The sequence below is a fragment of the Gymnoscopelus microlampas genome (assembly GCF_963454915.1).
Source record: "Gymnoscopelus microlampas genome assembly, chromosome: 22".
NCBI classification, from domain to species: domain Eukaryota; kingdom Metazoa; phylum Chordata; class Actinopteri; order Myctophiformes; family Myctophidae; genus Gymnoscopelus; species Gymnoscopelus microlampas.
Genome location: NC_139959.1, coordinates 38,886,971 through 38,904,304, shown reverse-complemented (window position 1 = coordinate 38,904,304; position 17,334 = coordinate 38,886,971). Strand labels below are relative to the sequence as shown.

The 17,334-nt window shown below is 41.9% G+C and overlaps 3 protein-coding genes across 4 annotated transcripts in view; 2 read left to right on the top strand and 1 right to left on the bottom strand.

Moving 5' to 3' along the window:
• The window catches only part of LOC311039299 (uncharacterized protein), a 120,791-nt gene that overhangs the window by 91,016 nt on the left and 12,441 nt on the right, over positions 1 to 17,334 (top strand). The gene's annotated exons all lie outside the window — the stretch shown is intronic.
• cidea (cell death inducing DFFA like effector a) lies at positions 114 to 6,177 on the bottom strand. Of its 2 annotated transcripts, XM_084048426.1 has the most exons (5): positions 6,051 to 6,177; positions 3,278 to 3,416; positions 1,308 to 1,460; positions 804 to 976; positions 114 to 245 (listed from the first exon to the last, which is right to left on the bottom strand). In XM_084048426.1, the coding sequence occupies exons 1-5, from the start codon at positions 6,158 to 6,160 to the stop codon at positions 146 to 148; spliced, it is 675 nt and encodes a 224-aa protein (XP_083904552.1). In that variant the 5' UTR covers positions 6,161 to 6,177; the 3' UTR covers positions 114 to 145. The 2 variants fall into 2 exon arrangements, with proteins under 2 accessions (XP_083904552.1, XP_083904553.1); XM_084048427.1 differs by lacking the exon at positions 6,051 to 6,177 and having other exon boundaries at positions 3,278 to 3,534.
• Positions 5,899 to 15,959, top strand: LOC311038820 (zinc finger and BTB domain-containing protein 14-like). The gene is made up of 10 exons (XM_084048425.1): positions 5,899 to 6,034; positions 8,717 to 8,905; positions 9,395 to 9,565; positions 10,413 to 10,517; positions 10,727 to 10,870; positions 12,087 to 12,337; positions 12,621 to 12,706; positions 12,881 to 13,020; positions 13,313 to 13,408; positions 13,726 to 15,959. Exons 2-10 carry the CDS (start codon positions 8,717 to 8,719, stop codon positions 13,858 to 13,860), a joined length of 1,317 nt encoding a protein of 438 aa, XP_083904551.1. The 5' UTR covers positions 5,899 to 6,034; the 3' UTR covers positions 13,861 to 15,959.

Below are 17,334 nucleotides of genomic sequence, written 5' to 3'. Positions count from 1 at the left end.
ACAAAAAATAGCCATTTAGCTCAAAATATACAAGCATAATTATTATTTATTCACACGCACCACTAAAAACATCTAGACATGTCTACAGCTGAAAAACACACTTTCCACTCACACACACCCATTGCTGCAGCTTATACGCGCACTCTTAATCGTCCTCTCCAATGGCCTGCAGTAAAGCTGTAGATCCATACAGTAGTAACTGACCCGCCTTTTGAGCCACATGCGTTACATAGTGCAGGACGATCCTGAAAAACAGACTAGAGTATAAAACCATGATGAAAGCACTCTGGAAGTTTATTCTCTACAAGCGTATAACTCTGTGTAGCTTCTTACCAAACAGGTTGTGTTTGTATCACTCTATGGTTTGGCCGGGATTGTCTCTACCGGTCCATTTGGTTGCACTCATGAGTTTTAACTTAACACCGAGAGGATTGAACAGTATAGATTGGGCTCCCAGAGATTTTTAAAAAATCGTATTGAATGGGGGTCCTAATGTATATCAAACTGGGGGAACCTTGACATTAACCCATTAAGACCTGAGGCCGATTCTAAAAATGTCTTCTAAATCCTAACACTTTTCTGAAAAACCTATGTTGCTGTAATATCCGTGGTTCTCAAACTTTTTCATGACAAGGAGCCCCAAATTTGTGCGGCACAAAGTGACACACTATGAGCTTGTATATCTGCTATTTTTGAATAGCCAAAGTAAAAAAAGAATGCTTTTTAGCTCAAATCTAAAATGACAGATGCTTTCCTGTTCTTAAGTAAGTTGAGGATCCCTGGTCTAGTGAATGGACACTCACCTGAGGTAGTGCTTGGCCCTCTTGCACCTGAAGTCGTAGGACATGTCGTACATGTCGTACAGAGTGGCCTTGATGGTCAGACAACCCAGGAAGTCCCTGGGCTTCAGCTTGTACAGGTCAAAGGTCACCTTGGCTATCCCACTCCTGTTGTGCTCCTGGAAGCCTGGACACACCTGGAAAACAGTTTCAATTAACCAAATCAGAGTGGTTTGTAAAACAAACACGTACAGAGGTATTTCCAGGAATGTCTATGGACGTTGTCACAATATAAAATAAAAGTGCCCAGAACATTACATATGTCTAGTTTGTCAAAATAATATATTTTGTAATAGTCAATAATAATACCATCAGTCTCCCGTTCTTCCAGATATAAAAGGTTGATGAAAATAACCAATCTACAAGCTCACAAAGTGACGTGTTGTGATCAGAAGAACAATCACTGAGAAAATAATGGTAGTTCCAGCCCTGGTTTAGTGTTATTAAGTGAAGTAGCACCCGTCTCACCTTGCTCGCCGTCCACTTGTCTCCCTTCTGCAGCACAGTGACGGACGTGTTGTCGGGCAGAGACTGGAAGAAGTCCTCCGTGTCCACCTGTGTCCCGTCAGCGTCCAGCACCACCGTGAGGAACTGACACGTCAACAGGAACGCTCTGGACGCCTGCAACAACGACAAGGTACACATGTTTTTTTTTTAAATCATGAAAATTTGTGCACATTTGTCTTTTGTATGTATTTTTTTTCATCATCATCATCATTTTGGGGGTCCTTGACATGAAAACGTTTGAGAACCACTGATATAGCAACATAGGTTTGTATGTACCCGTTAGGATTTAGAAGACATTTGTAGAATCCCCAGAAGCAAAGATTTTAGTTAAAAATGTTCACTTTAAAAAAAATTATATATATATTTATTCAAAAGATTTGCACACATTTTCACGATTTTTCAGAAAATTGCAGATCTACAAGCTCATAGCGCGGCACTCTGTGCCGCGCTATGAGCTTGTAGAGCTGCTATTTTTGAATACAGAAATCTAAAAATGACTGATGCTTTTCCCGGTATTAATGAATGAATGAATGAATGAATTTTATTTGTATAGCGCTTTTCCAAACAAAGTTACAAAGTGCTTTACATACATGATTAAAAACCGCAAACATCAGCAAGAGAAAGTTTAAAATAAGAAAACAAAGAAAAACATAAACAAAACAAAAAATGGCATTTTAAAGTCAGTCCATAAAACAATCCTTAGGAAAAACACTTTATATACAGATGTGTTTTCAAAAGCGATTTAAAAGAGGAAACTGACTCTGCCAACCTAAGGTCCAAGGGTAGGGCTTTCCAGAGCACCGGTAGCCTGGTAAACCCTCCCTCCGGAAATCTCATTTCCATTTGATTTCAGAAAGGAGTCTGGTCTGAAACGCCTTTCTGCAATAATCGCTGTGGGCTGGAGTTGGGCGGGAGTAATACCGTTGACTGACAACCCCTTCAACCAATGATCGTTTTTCCCCTTCAGCCAATGAGCAGTTAATTTTGACGAGCTCCAGACTATGTGACGCAACGGGACTTTTGGGACGGCCATGCCGAAAATAGGTTGCCTTATTGGGATACATGCGTGTCACTCCCCGCCCCTGCCGGTTCTCTAAATTTATATTTTTAAATAGGCTCTGTCATGATTAATTGACCACATATATGAAGTTAAACAACTAAATTCTATCCAAACGATATCTTATAAGTAAATTCCGTGCCTCAAAAAAGAAGTTTGAAAGCGTTATAAAACTGAAAGTAAGAAGTGAAGGCACTCGCACAAACAACAATGGCTGCCGTTCGTCTTTTGTCGGCGGCTCTCAGGCTGCACTCGGGTTCATTCGGGCTCACTCGAACTCGCCACCTGATTGGCCAACTGTCGCTGTCAATCACAGAACAATGAGCGACGACGCTGATAGGCTCGTCGGCTCGGCGAGCAGAGCGATTATTGGAGAAAGGCGTTTCAGACCAGACTCCTTTCTGAAATCAAATGGAAATGAGATTTCCGGAGGGAGGGTTTACCAGGCTAGAGCACCGGTGCCCGGGCCGAAAAGGCCCGGTCCCCCCGTGTGACAAAGTGCGTTGTGGGAGGATCCAGGAGGGCCCAATCTGAGGATCTAAGCTGGCGAACTGGCTCATGCGGTTGTAACAAGTCCACAATGTAACTGGGGGCCAGTCCGTGTAGGGCTTTAAAAGTGATCAATAAAATCTTAAAATCTATTCTGTAGCTCACGGGCAGCCAATGTAGGGCAGCCAGGATGGGTGTGATATGTGATTAATGGGTTAAGAGATGAGTCGTGGAAAATGGGGCAGTGACTCTGCAGTTCTGACTGCAAAAGAGAAGATTCTTCTACAACAGCTCGGTAAGACAGGAGGTTCTGGGAGATTGCAGTTAGAATGTATTCTCTCAAATCCTTCAGCCCTACACTAGACATTTTGGTCTCCCGTCTCACCTGGTCGAGGAGTTCGTCCAGAGAGGAGGCGGGGATGGCTCTGTGTCTCCTCTGAGTGGCCGTGGTCACTCTGAAGAGGCGGGGCCTAGCGGCGGGCATTATACGCTTAGAGATGGACGTCTGGACGCTGTACACCGACCTGTTGAACCGGGACCAAACACCACAACTGTCCTGTACCATGTCGTATACATTGTGAGGCCCTTTCCCCTGAAGTTAAGTGACACAATGTACAGTCTATGTACTAGGGTTGCCAATCGTCCCTTGAAATAAGGAATCGTCTCTTATTTGGAAACTAAAAGACGCGTCCCTTACAGCATTGGTTCTCAAAGTGGGGTCCGGGGACCCCCACGGGTCCTTGGGGGGTTTCCAGGGGGTCCCCAGCAAAGTAGTTAATACAGCATCTCAAGCATGTTAACAACTTTATCCATTTCTTATGTTGGCTATTCAAAAGAAAACCTTTTGTGCCAGGGACCACCAATTTTAAAAAATAGTAGATGTACAAGCTCACAGCGTGGCACTTTGAGCTTGTAGATCTGCTATTTTTTAAAATTGGTGGTCCCTGGCACAAAAGGTTTTCAGATGAGGGTCCACGGCCAAATGCATATCATTTGGGGGTCCTTGACTTGGAACATTTTTGAGAACCAATGCCTTATTGAACTGATTCCTCATTGTCAAGAAAATCAATGACACATCTTACAAGTTCAAACAGCTCATACGTACTATAATACAGGGTGTTAACCACTTGTAGATCTGCAATTTTTTGCTGTTTAAGAACAAAAAAAAAAAAAGTACAATGTCTGAAAATGTGTCCAAAAGTGGAGGCCAAGGTTACTGTGGTTGAATTAAAGTTAACAGCAAGTATTGCTCTGTGAGGGTTGTCACCTACCTGACCAGGGTCTGTGGTACCAGACTCTTGGCATATTCCACACTGGACTGAATGGAGAAATAAGGAGCCATGTTGGTCCACAGTGTGCTATGAGGGACTATTGACCAAGACTAGTGTGGTCTGGAATCACTGTGGTCTGTGGTGTGGCTCTGGTCCTGCTCTCACCACACCTGCTACCAACACAGACCTGATGGACCCTCAACCAACAACCACTTACTAATCAGCACTGTTGATTTGTCATTGGTCAGGATTCCTGGACGAGAGCCAATTGGATAGCTGGCTTAATTAGTCTTCAAATTGGAACGAGGTGATCTCTCTCTCTCTCTCTCTCTCTCTCTCTCTCTCTCTCTCTCTCTCTCTCTCTCTCTCTCTCTCTCTCTCTCTCTCTCAGAGTGCTTCTAATCTTTTCATGTGATTTTTTTCATCTTTTTCTCTCTCTCTAGAGAGAGAGAGAGACATGAAAAAAATTGACATGAAAAAAATTGAGAAGCACGCGCTACAAATAAATCTAATCTATTCAAGAAGTGGAGAGAAAGAAATAACTCTGTCACTGAACAAACACTATAGCAATGATTACTATCACAATATAGAGCTTTAATTTAACAACACCAACACAAAAAAAAATTGTTATCAAAATAGAAGAGATTATGTTCATATTTCACTATATAACACTTTTATCATGCATAGTTTTAACCACTAGGGAGCAGTATCAGCTTGCAGCTGGATATTAGGAGGAATTGGAATATGGCCAAAGTTTAAATAGGGCTGAAGTGTAAATGTATGTTTTGTAATAATAATCAAAATCTACTAAGTAACTAAAGTTTTCAAATAATTGTAGTGCAGTAAAAAGTACAATATTTGTCTCTGACATGTGGAGTAGAAGTAAAAGTATAGAAACATGGAAGTAAAAAATATATATATATCCTCAAATTTGGACTTAAGTACAGAACTTGAGTACATGTACTTAGTTACTTTCCACCACTGGATAACCACTTATTACATAGATATTATTCAGTGAAATGCATCAACCTCACTGAGACTACACACACACACACACACACACAGGCCAAATAGTGTGCGTGTATGTGCGGGGCGCGCGCGGTCACGGTGTGCGTGGACTGCGCGTGCGTGCGTGGCGGTCGTGTGCTCCCGCGGACACCCAGCTTGGGACAGCAGTGAGTGAGTGTGCACCCCGGTTCTGCGTGCGTGCGTTGTCCCCCAACCATGCACGCCCGCGCCGTGCTCGTGACCATAAGTTTGTTTAACAAACACACACACGTGACGTCGAATAATAATAATAGACTTATTTCAGATCTTCCGTCAGTTTAAATAACCAGTTGGTGAAAATAGCAGATTTACAAGCTCACGGTGCGTCGTGGAGGCGACGCGCTGTGAGCTGGTAGATCTGCTATTTTCGGAACACTGGAGGCTTGAGGCGTGTTCACGACACGTGACCACGCCGCGCTATACCCAGAGAGTTACGACACTATCGTTGACTCCCACCGTAAGAATGGAATGCAGAAGTGCTCTGTCTATCTCAATGAGATAGTTCCAATGTTTGGAACTATAGCCCGCTTTGCGGCGAGATCAACTCTGTGCTACCCTACGTACGGCACGGTACGCGCGTTGGTCACGTGAACACGCCTCCGCTCGGTCACGTGTCGTGAACACGCCTCGAGTCTTGGTTGCTGACGTGCTGGCGCAAAAAAGCGCGGCCCCGCCCCACCCCGCCTCCCCTCCCCTCCCCTCCCTAAACCTCCTCTGTTGTGCTCGTCCTCGACACACACACACCACTAAAAAAATACACACACACACACAAAGTAACACAAAAAAACTCCTCTTCATCAAACACACACTTCTGTGAGGAAAAGGTAAGAAAATACGCACAATTCTATCTTCGTCGTGTTCTTTGTCGTGTGTGTGTGAGTGTGTTTTTTTGTGTGTGCGTGTTGTTTTGTGCGCGTCCTCGTCGAGGCTCGAGCTTTCAGGTCGTTCATGTTGTCTCGTCATGGCGGCCACAGCTCGCGCTGCTCGGCTCCGCAGGCCAGGGCTCGAGCATTTTTCTCTCCCGCTTCGTCTCGTGCCTGTGGCCCGGCGGGCCCGCGTGCGGCGCCGCGGTCGCACGCGGGGAGGGAGGCTCGAGACGAGACTGGAGCGACCGAAACGCTCGAGCCTCCGAGATCCAGGGGAACTCGGAGGCTCAGAGAGAGAGAGAGAGATAGAAAGACATAGAGGGGGGGATGAAAAAGCGGATAGAGAGCCGCCATCATGATGTACATCAAACTAGATTAGATCAGTCAGTGGTTCTCAACCTTTTCAGGCCGTGACCCCCCAAAATAATCATATTTGAACTGGGGACCCCCCAAAATAATCATATTTGAACTGGGGACCCCCCAAAATAATCATATTTGAAATGGGGACCCCCCAATATAATCATAGTTGAACTGGGGACCCCCCAAAATAATCATATTTTAACTGGGGACCCCCTAAAATAATCATATTTGAACTGGGGACCCCCCACCTTGATAAGCACTTGGAATGTAGGAGTTGAGGCATTACTACTTTAGATGCCTCAATAGATATATATTGTGAAAATAGCAGATCTTGCAAGGCGTTGTGAGCTTGTAGATCGGCTATTTTAAAAATGTTTCTTATATTATTTAACAATGCCATAATCAATGGCATATGGCAATGCTATATAATGACGATGCCATAATCTGATCCCAACCCACATGTTGAGAACCACTACTATAGGGGGTCCGCCAAATCTTTGTGTGATAGTATGTTTAAAAAATAATACTAATAATTACATTAACCACTTGAACTAGCATCCCTATTCTGAGGGGGACGTTAGCCGAAAATAGCAGATCTACAAGCTCACAACGCCACGCAGTTTTTGGTAATGAGGTATGGTGTAGAGGGGTTTAAGTGGTTAAATGTCTGAAATGAACACAAAACATGAATTTACACAACGCTGATGATAGTCAATGAAGCTATCTATGAAATCTATGAAAAGGTTTAATCTGCAACACAGAAAAACAATATAGAGGGGGTCCCTGCTTCATCTCTCTCAGCTATAAGGGATCTTTGGCCTGAAAAAAAGACCCCTTCACTAGAAGGAATTCGAGCGGAGTAGCCTACAACTACTCCAGTGACGCACAATAAACAAAAGAGAAACTTGCTAGTTCACTCGACTCACTCCAAAGAATCTTATGAGAATTGATCGTCAGCGTATATAAATCAATTGATAGGCTGAGATTGAGCCTATCAATTACAGGCATTGATTACTATGCCTGTAAAATAAGATAAGATGTGCCTGAATGGACATTCATCACGCTGATGATGATGAACATAACAGTTACATGACCGACCCAAACCCATAGAGCGAGAGAGTTCGGTCTCGCTTTGATCTCGTGGCAAAGCTCCTTGCTATGGGCTGTTTGCTGTTCCAAACATTGGAACTTCCTCATTTAGATAGACAGAGCATTTCTAAATTTCATTCTTACAATGGGAGTCTATGCTAGTGTCGTCACTCTCATACTAGATCACGCAAGACCGACCAACACAGCACTCGAGCGTTTCCCTGCCCCCCCACCCCCTATCCCGCTCAGTCTCGTGCCTGTTGACCGGAGGCACGAGGCACACTACGGTGGTTGCTCGTTATGTCGGCGTCGGGTCGTGACCCCGAGCTGTGTGTGTGTGTGTTATAATATACTGCTCAAAGAAATGTAGGGAACACTTTGATCCCTTCATTATTTTGAGTTTTCATGAACTGTGTACATACTGCTAACACAAACTGCTCAAAAGAATTAAGGGATCAAAGTGTTCTCTTAATTATTTTGAGCAGTGTATAAGATTATTACAGTACGATTGTAGCCTATAGGCTGTTATTATTACCTGTAATAATAACATTGTCATTAATGTAATAATAATAATAATCACCATTAATAGGCTTGGAGGTTGGTTATTTGCACTGCAGGTGTGTCCAGGTTGGACAGGAGAGTCTGTATACACAACACAATCGATTGATTTACTAAAGTAAAGAAGCTCTGAAAATGCACGTGGCCCATGGATGCACGGTCACGGCTCTTCATTTTATGTTAATAATAATTTAATTACATAATTATCTATCTATCTATCTATCTATCTATCTATCTATCTATCTATCTATCTATCTATCTATCTATCTATCTATCTATCTATCTATCTATCTACTGTAGGTATAGAGATAACAGTGAATCTCTTATAAAATAGACATTCTTGTACGTTATCTAGTTGTATTTACTTGAACATGTAATAATGGGGAAGATTAACTATCAGTCATTTAGCTGGGGACCCCCTGGAACCCTCTCAAGGACCCCTGGGTGTCTGTTCCATGGCATGACTATTAAAGCACTTAACAGACCTACTACTTATATATTTAGTTATTACTGCTATTACTAAGGTTTTACTATTACTAATAGAGATATGATTATTAGTATTACTATGTAACTAACTACACAGCTACAGATTCATCCATATAAGTGTATATATTGTGTGTATTACTGTTCCAGATGTCAGAGACAGTGAAGTACGTGGATGATGAGCATAAGAGCATCTTTCTGAAGCTGTTGAATGAACAGCGTTTGGAGGGAGAACACTGCGACATCGCTGTCGTTGTGGAAGACGTCAAGTTTCGGGCTCACCGCTGTGTCCTGGCTGCCTGCTCCAATTACTTTAAGAAACTCTTTAAAAAACACGAGGTTTGAACTATTACTACTACTACTTCACCAGCTTGTTCAGTCTGTTTGAGTCCCTGACGCTGCTGTGACCCCCAGCAGGCAGTTGCAAAGAAGAGGGCACCAGCCATTACAGATTGATAGAACATCTGCAGCATCTTGTTACACACATTGAAGTACCCGAACCTTCTCAGAAACAGTTTGTTCCAAATAACTCTTGACAGTGTACAAATGGAACAAAAATGGACCCGTACGACTAGTCCATTTTTGTTCCATTTGTCAGAGTGAACACTGAGAAGTTTACTGTGTACATTTGGGAACCAAACATATTTCCAGTTGTACACTGTCAGAGTTGCGGACCCGTTGCTTTAAGTCGCTTTGGATAAAAGCGTCTGCTAAATGACTGTAATGTAAGGGTCCATTTGGACGGTCCCCTGGCGGGGCCCCCGGACCAGACGGTGAGAAACAGTGTGTTAAACCACCATCTCTCCCTCTGTGTGTGTGTGTCTACAGGTGGACAGTTCATCGGTCATCGAGATAGATTTCATACGCAGTGACATCTTCGAGGAGGTGTTAAACTATATGTACACGTCCAGGATCTCCGTCAAGAAGAGAGACGTGAACCTCATGATGTCCTCGGGTCAAATACTGGGCATCCGTTTCCTGGACAAACTCTGTTCCCAGGTGACGTGCATGCACACCTTTGCCTCGATTACCATTAATGAGTCATTATTAAAATAAAATAAAAATAGCAGATCTACAAGATCACAATATCACAACACGCCATGTGCTGTGAACTTGTAGATCTGCTATTTTCACTATTTGTGTATGCCACTGAAATATGCATAATTCAGGGTTAAGTAGTTAATCAGACCGTTTTTTGTGTCGATTCGATGATATATAATTAACACATTAACTGCCAAATCAATCGTACTGGAGGAAAAAAATCTGTGGCTACGCGAACAGGTACCAAAATCGTTCAAAACCCAGGCAGAGGCTACAGACTGTTCTGAAAAAACTCTGGCAGTCAATGTGTTAATAAAAAAACAAAACACTGCTTCTCGATTATTCGATTAACACTTCTGAGCAATATTAAGTCGGTTATTGGTTATCTGTTTCGATATATTTTCTAGTAGTTTATTGTCCAGCCCTACTTGCACGCTTGTGTGTCTATACTTGAGAGAATATCAATGTTTTAGTACGACAATTTTATAAACGGCTATTGTAGCAATCTTTGGGCAATTTTTAAACTGTAACCCTAAAACTTATATTTATTTGCGCACCAGTGTCATGCTCCTAGTTCGGCTATGTTCAATTGGTAACACCGGAACACAAGTATAATGGTACTGTAATAGAATGGTGAGGCCAGTGAAGATTTTTACCTCTTATATACTTACTACACACACGCACGTGCACACACCACAATTAACATTAACGCATGAGATCAAAGCTGTAGTTTTCTTAGTGCAGCAGGTTATTAAAACTACAGGCTGGGGGACAGTGGTGTGTAACATTGAAATGTGCTCCCCAGAAACGTGACTTGTCAGCGGAGGAGAAAGATAAGTTCCCGTACGACATTGTCAAGATGGCGCTCCCCCCGGAAGCTCAGCTGGCAGCAGACGGTGACGTCACAGAGGTAGTACACATGCACGCACGCGCATGCGCACACACACACAAGGATATATGTTTCATATATCTTTGAGTAGCTAAGAGGGGAGAGTGAGAAAGCATGTTGCATCTAGTTTGACCGTAATGTAACCTTCTTCTGATCAGTGTTTGGATCTATTATGTATTGCGCTTTTTGTGCAGATCCAAATAAAATAATTTGTGTGTGTCTGTTTCCAGGTGCAAGTTTTGGGCGACGACCCGCCCACTGCTGACGACCTCGTAGAGGGATCGGCCAATCAGGAACTAGATAAATCTCCCAGCGCAGCGCTCAGAGTCCAGGAAGCGATCCTTAAAGAACTGACCAACGAAGAAATGCACAAGGTACACACACACGCACGCACACACACATGCACACACACACGCACGCACGCATGCACACAGATTATGTGAGCAGAATCGAAGCTGTGCTTACGCTGTGCTCAATAATTAACAACATAAAACCTTGTATTTTCATTGAAACATGCAGCAGCAGACTTTTCATTTATAGAATATAATTGACTCAAGGAAATAACAATCGTGAGAATTACAGAGAAATCTGTACGACAGAAATCCAAATGTACAAAACGGGGGACATTCGTTGTGCACGCATGTTGCAATGTCCTATTTCATAGGATGAGGAAAAAACTGAGGATCCGGGCACTCGATTGTAAAAAAAAAAAAGGAGACAACTGTTACTAATACGAGGCAAACACCAACATGTTTCCACCTACAGAGGTCTTCATCAGGGCAAAATGAATACACACAGACAGGCTCTCAATAAATAGTGCTAGAACACGTGAGAACAGCTAAGTAATTAAACCATTAACAAACTAACAAGCATGTGGGTGCATAGCAATTAATAGATGGTAATTACATAGGGACAATCAACCAGTAAATTAGTGAGTGCGTGACTTCCCTGTAGGTGGGAATATGTTTGCGTTTGCCTGTGTCCTCCTCATTTAGTTTTTCTTTCTTTTAAATTGATTGCCGGGATCCTATTTTTTTGTTTCTTCTCTCTCATGTTTTATCCTGTTTGATACAGGAGCACCTTTGATACTTTTTGTTTTCCATATTTCATATGATAACATTGTTTTAACCTTATCATGAATCGATCACAGTGATACATCAATGATTCTTTTTCTTTTAGAGCAGAATTCAATCAAATTCTATGTCAAGAATGTGATCTTTATTTCTTCCTGTAAAACAAAATATGGCGTATAATTACTGTACATCAGCGGGTAGCAACCAATTTCAACTAATCATATCATTATGTCCACCCATCAATCAGTGTTCCACACAGAGCTATCATTCATTATTCTACAGACACGGATGTAGACAGACACTAAGGGCACTGCTGTGTGCCGGGAACCTTTTTTAACACAAAGTGCCACGTTCATTAGCTTGTTATCATGTGGGCAATTTGGTAAATTGACCAGACAGTTGTACTCTAAGTGCATTTAATGTATTCACTGATAAATACCCAACTGTACACACAGACACTCACATCTAACTGCATACTGTCTCCCTCATCATCTCTCTCTCTCTCTCTCTCCATCAGGTCGCCTGTTACGATCAGGACGTCGTTTCAGAGATGGACACGGAGCCTAAGGATTTGGGGGCGGGGCATCACACCACCCAGACGCTGTCATTCGCCGAGACCATCGGAGGGGGCGGGGTCAAAGACGAGCAGGCGAGCGGCTGGTCGTCGGGGACGACGGACATGAAGTTTGAATATTTGCTGTACGGCCACCGGGACCAGCTGGCCTGTCCCATCTGTGGGAAGCACTTCCTGGACGAGAACCGACTGCGGTACGTACACTACTGGTTAATTACTAGTTATTTAGTTCTGGGTAAACAACTAGTTAGTCACTGTTTAGTTAACATCTGTCAGACTATTTACAAAAACCTCAGATGGTTGTTTGCATGCTATTTACATGTTGTTTGCATGCTATTTACATGTTGTTTGCATGCTATTTGCATGTTGTTTGCATGCTATTTACATGTTGTTTGCATGCTATCTGCATGTTGTTTGCATGCTATTTGCATGTTCTTTACATGTTTACATGTTTGTTTCTTCTCCTATCTCCTCCAGTAAACATGAGAAGTTACATTCAGCAGAACGGCCGTTCGTCTGTGAGGTCTGCAGCAAAGCATTCACCACACACGCTCACCTAAAAGGTACAAAGACAGAGAAAGAGATGTGGTTAATGCCTTTGTTGTTGTAAAATAAATAAAGTTACTAACATAGTTACATTCAACTGATGATGTGTACAGGTAGGACCGTTAATGTGTGTGTGTGTGTGTGTGTGTGTGTGTGTGTGTGCGTGCGTGTGCGTGTGTGTGTGTGCGCAGAACATTTAAAGATCCACACAGGGTTCAAACCGTACCGCTGTGATGTGTGTGGCAAGTCGTTCATCAGAGCTCCAGACCTGAAGAAGCATGAGCGTGTCCATAGCAACGAGAGACCCTTCGCCTGTCAGATGTGCGATAAGGTCTGTCTGTCTTAAAGTGGCACTTTGGTTTAGCTCTGGGTTGTGTAATTACCCTGTCATGATGTAAATCCAAATATTGGACAGATATCTTCAATAGTTACTCTTTTGATTGTGCTGTTATATTGGCAGAAGCAGCTTTGTTAAAACAATGGCTTTGGTAGCTGTTTCACCATGCAACGTAAATCAATGAGTTTTAAAGATATGTCTCATCATCATCTTAAAGACCATGATATACCTGTCTGTCTGTCTGTCTGTCTGTTGACCTGTTTGTCTGTCTGTCTATCCTCTGCAGGCATTTAAACATAAGTCTCATCTTAAGGACCACGAGAGGAGACATCGAGGAGAGAAACCCTTTGTTTGTGGCTCCTGTACCAAAGCCTTTGCCAAGGTAATATTATTGCACAATGCTACTACTGCTACCAATATTACTGCTACTACTACAACAACCATTCCTTCATTGCCTTCATTGATCCCTGAAACGGAGTCTGTGAGCCAATAAGATCGTAAAAACGTGGATTAGTGGGAGAGGCCGCGTGTATCCCCCCTCAAATTGTTGAAAGTGGATTGGCCCAGTCTGTGCAGTCTGTGAGCAACAGGCTAAGGCCCCACACACTATGCTTGGTTATTGGACTTAGGTTTCCTTACGGATCTGACAACAAAACTCAACTCTATGTGCGTGTGTGTGTTGTGTTCGTTGTGTTCCAGGCGTCGGATCTGAAGCGACATGAAAACAACATGCACAGCGAGAGGAAACAGCTGACCTCCGACCCGGACGCACTACAAGCCGCCGCCATGGCAGCCGAGGCACAACAGCAACTAGACACCATCAGTTGTACATAACATCCCATGATAATATGAACATCCCAAAATAATAAACGTAACACAAAAAAATATTTTTGGTAGATTATTTCTCTGTTGTAACAACAGCTTCTTGTTACAATAACTTTTATACCGTTGGAAAGCCTGTTTATTTCCCTTTTTAAATGGTGCCTCATTTGTAGGGAACACGCATTGTGGGATGAAAAACTCAAAGTACAGGTCGGATTCTATGGGGAGTAGGATCCTATGGGGAGACACAGAGCCCAGGAGGTCTTGGGCTGTTCCCCTCTCCCCTCTCTGAGAAAAAAACCCTGTCAGCAGTTGTATGGGAAAATGACGGCCTGCCTGTCAGATATGATTCGTGGAATTAATGAATGGCGTGGAGGTAGGTCTGGGATCCTATGGGGAGAAACGGAACCCCCAGGTCCTCCTACACACGCTGGCATATGGGGCAACCTGCTCAAAACGAGTCAACAGCAACAGCAGCAATTCTTCATGGGCGCAACCCGTATACTCATCCCACAAAAAGCATGTTCCTTACAAATGGGGCTTAATTTAAAAGGGAAATAAACAGGCTTTCCAATGGTATAAAAGTTATTGTTTCAACAGAGAAATAATCTACCAAACCTTTTGTGTTATGTGTATGTACATAACATCCCTTAATAATGTGTACATAACACTGCATAATAATATGTATATAACATCCCATAGTAATAGGTACATAAGATCCAATATGTTGCACAATAATCTGTAAAGAAAAATCCCATTATAATGTGTAAAGAAAATCCCATAACAATCAGTACATAGAATCCCATATTAATCTGTACGAAGGCCGAGACAAACATTTTCAGCGTCGCTCCGAAGCTTTGATTTCATAAATAATTAAAGGTGTACTAGGTAAGATCGCAGATCTGTGTGTGTACACACTCTCCCCTCCCCCTCTCCTCTCTGACAGGTACGAAAGTGATTGCTGTCTTTGATGCATTAATTGATTAGAGAGAGCACTAACGAGCGCATAACGAGTTTGACCCCTTTATGGCCCAATCAATCACCTCGGTGCACAACCCTCTTTGAAGTTCAAAGGGATCAATTAAGAGCTCCGGCCGAGCAATTTTACAGCAATTTAATCATGTGGATGTATGCGGACATGGGCTGCATTCAGAATCAGAAATACTCTCTGAGTCTCTGCTCCCATTTCAGAGTGCTACAGGGTTTATTTGTTTTACCTCATAGAGCTCTGATATCAGTTAATTTATGAATGATCCAATTGGATGCTCAATATTGCAGCTTTCATATTTTTAAATTCATTCAATTCATCCCATGTATGAACATGATTGTTAACTGTTTTGTTACACAGAGATGCATGTTGAATACTGTGCCGAGCAGTTTCCCAAACACTGGGTCATTGTTATGGGTTGCGAGCAAATACCCCCTTTTTTGTTTCCTTTAAACATAATGTATTATTTCAAAAATGTCAAAAGAAAATAACAAATCATAAACAAATTAAAAGAAATTCCTTACATTTTCAAATAATTCCTGCTTTTCGAGTGGGAGCATTCCAGCACTCTCAAGACAGTGTTGCCAGATTTTGCGAGAGAAACAAGCAATCAGGTCTATGAAAACAAGGCCAAGATAAACGACTAGGCTACGGCTATTTGAAAATAGCCTATCTACAAGCTCACAATGCTGCGCATCGCGACGAGTTGTGAGCTTGTAGATCTGCTATTAAAAAAAAAAGAAAATCTAATATTGTTTTACATTTTTTAAACATAACACAAATCTTGCATGTATTGTTAAAATATTTTCTGATGGGGGGATTAGGAAGCAAGCCAAAGTGACTACACTTTAGAAACAGGCCGAACAAACCGCAACCACCAATATTTACAAGCAACTTGACAGAAAAAGAAGCCCAAAGTCGCTTATAATAAGCGGACATGGTTCAAGAGTGTATTTCCCAACACACCCATAGTTAGGATCCTAGCTCATGTCCTCATCTCCTACTGTATTTTTATTTTTTTTGTAAATATTTAGTCTTTTGTGTCTCAATGACTTCCTGTCATTTCAAATGGATGTTGATTGTGTTGTCACGGTTACAGATGTAATAAACGAGGTCGATCTATGATGTCAGCTTTGTTATTGTGAACCGCATGGTGCCCTGTGTCACCATGGTGATATGGATAAATATATCCACATATATGGCTGGAAATGTCTCTGTTTTGAGAAAATGATTAAAAAAAAACGGTTAACCCATTCAATCCGAGAAAGCATCTGTGTCACTTTAGATTTCTTTGGCTATTAAAAAATGGCAGCTCATATAAGCTTGTAGATCTGCTATTTTTGAATAGCCCAAAGTATAGAATAATGGTTATAGCTAAAAAATCTAAAATGAAAAATCTGATTGAATGGATTAAAAGTAACAAAACAGTCGATCCAGGCACAGGTAAAGAAGGAGATAACAGCCTTTTTTTTATCACAAGGCCTTGTAATAATGATATTGATTTAATACTGATATTTCTACCTGTAAAGATACTGCTTATCATCTGGGTCTTTATCAATACCTTTCTACAATTTGGTGGGTTTAAAAAAGTGTCATGGCAAGAGAGAGAGAGAGAGATCAAGACAGAGTGATAGAGAGAGAGAGACAGACCATTCACACCTTCCAAAAAAAAACAATACAATTTCAATGTGTGCAAGCTCATGACTTTCACACCGCTACATTTTAAATAGGAATATTGTACTTTTGACTCCACTTCATTCCTAGGAAGGGATTTTTGGGAAAATGTCTGATTAAGTTTTTTCCACATTTACATTTTATGTTCTAAATGTCAATACATCAGCATAGATATTAAAGAAAATGTACTTTGTCATTTGCACTTTTGAATACTTGAGTATTTACTTGGGTATATACTTTTTTTTTTTTTTACACCACTGGTATCGACTTTAACACTTGACAGATTATCAGGTTCACACAAGAGTTTTGTCTGTGTTTTATTATTAAACATCACAGTAAAATAAATTCTTCCATTTTCTCAAACGTACCCCTGCAGTACCTATGTGTACCACTAGTATACCACAAGTATAGCTCCATGTTAGCCTGGCTCCAAGGACCCCCAGGGGTTCTTGAGGAGCGTTGATTGTTAGGAACCAAACAGACTCTTACACGGGTCTGTAACTCCTGAGAGTGTACATATGGAACCAAATGGACCCTTACAGATCCATTTGGTTACATTTGTACATTCAGTTAAAAAACACTGAGGACTTTTACAGTGTAGATTGGGGTCACTGAGATTCTTTTAAATGGTCCCAAACTGGAGGTCTGAAATCACTGACGTAGGACGCATAAAGTAGTGGTTCTAAAACCTTTTCATGTCAAAGACCTCAAATTAAAGTGGCCACGGACCCCCATCTGAAAATAATTACGTTGTGCCAGGGACCCCCTTACAAGAAAAAAATGTGAACATGTTTCAAGATTTTTTTTTTAAATAGCAGAGTGCT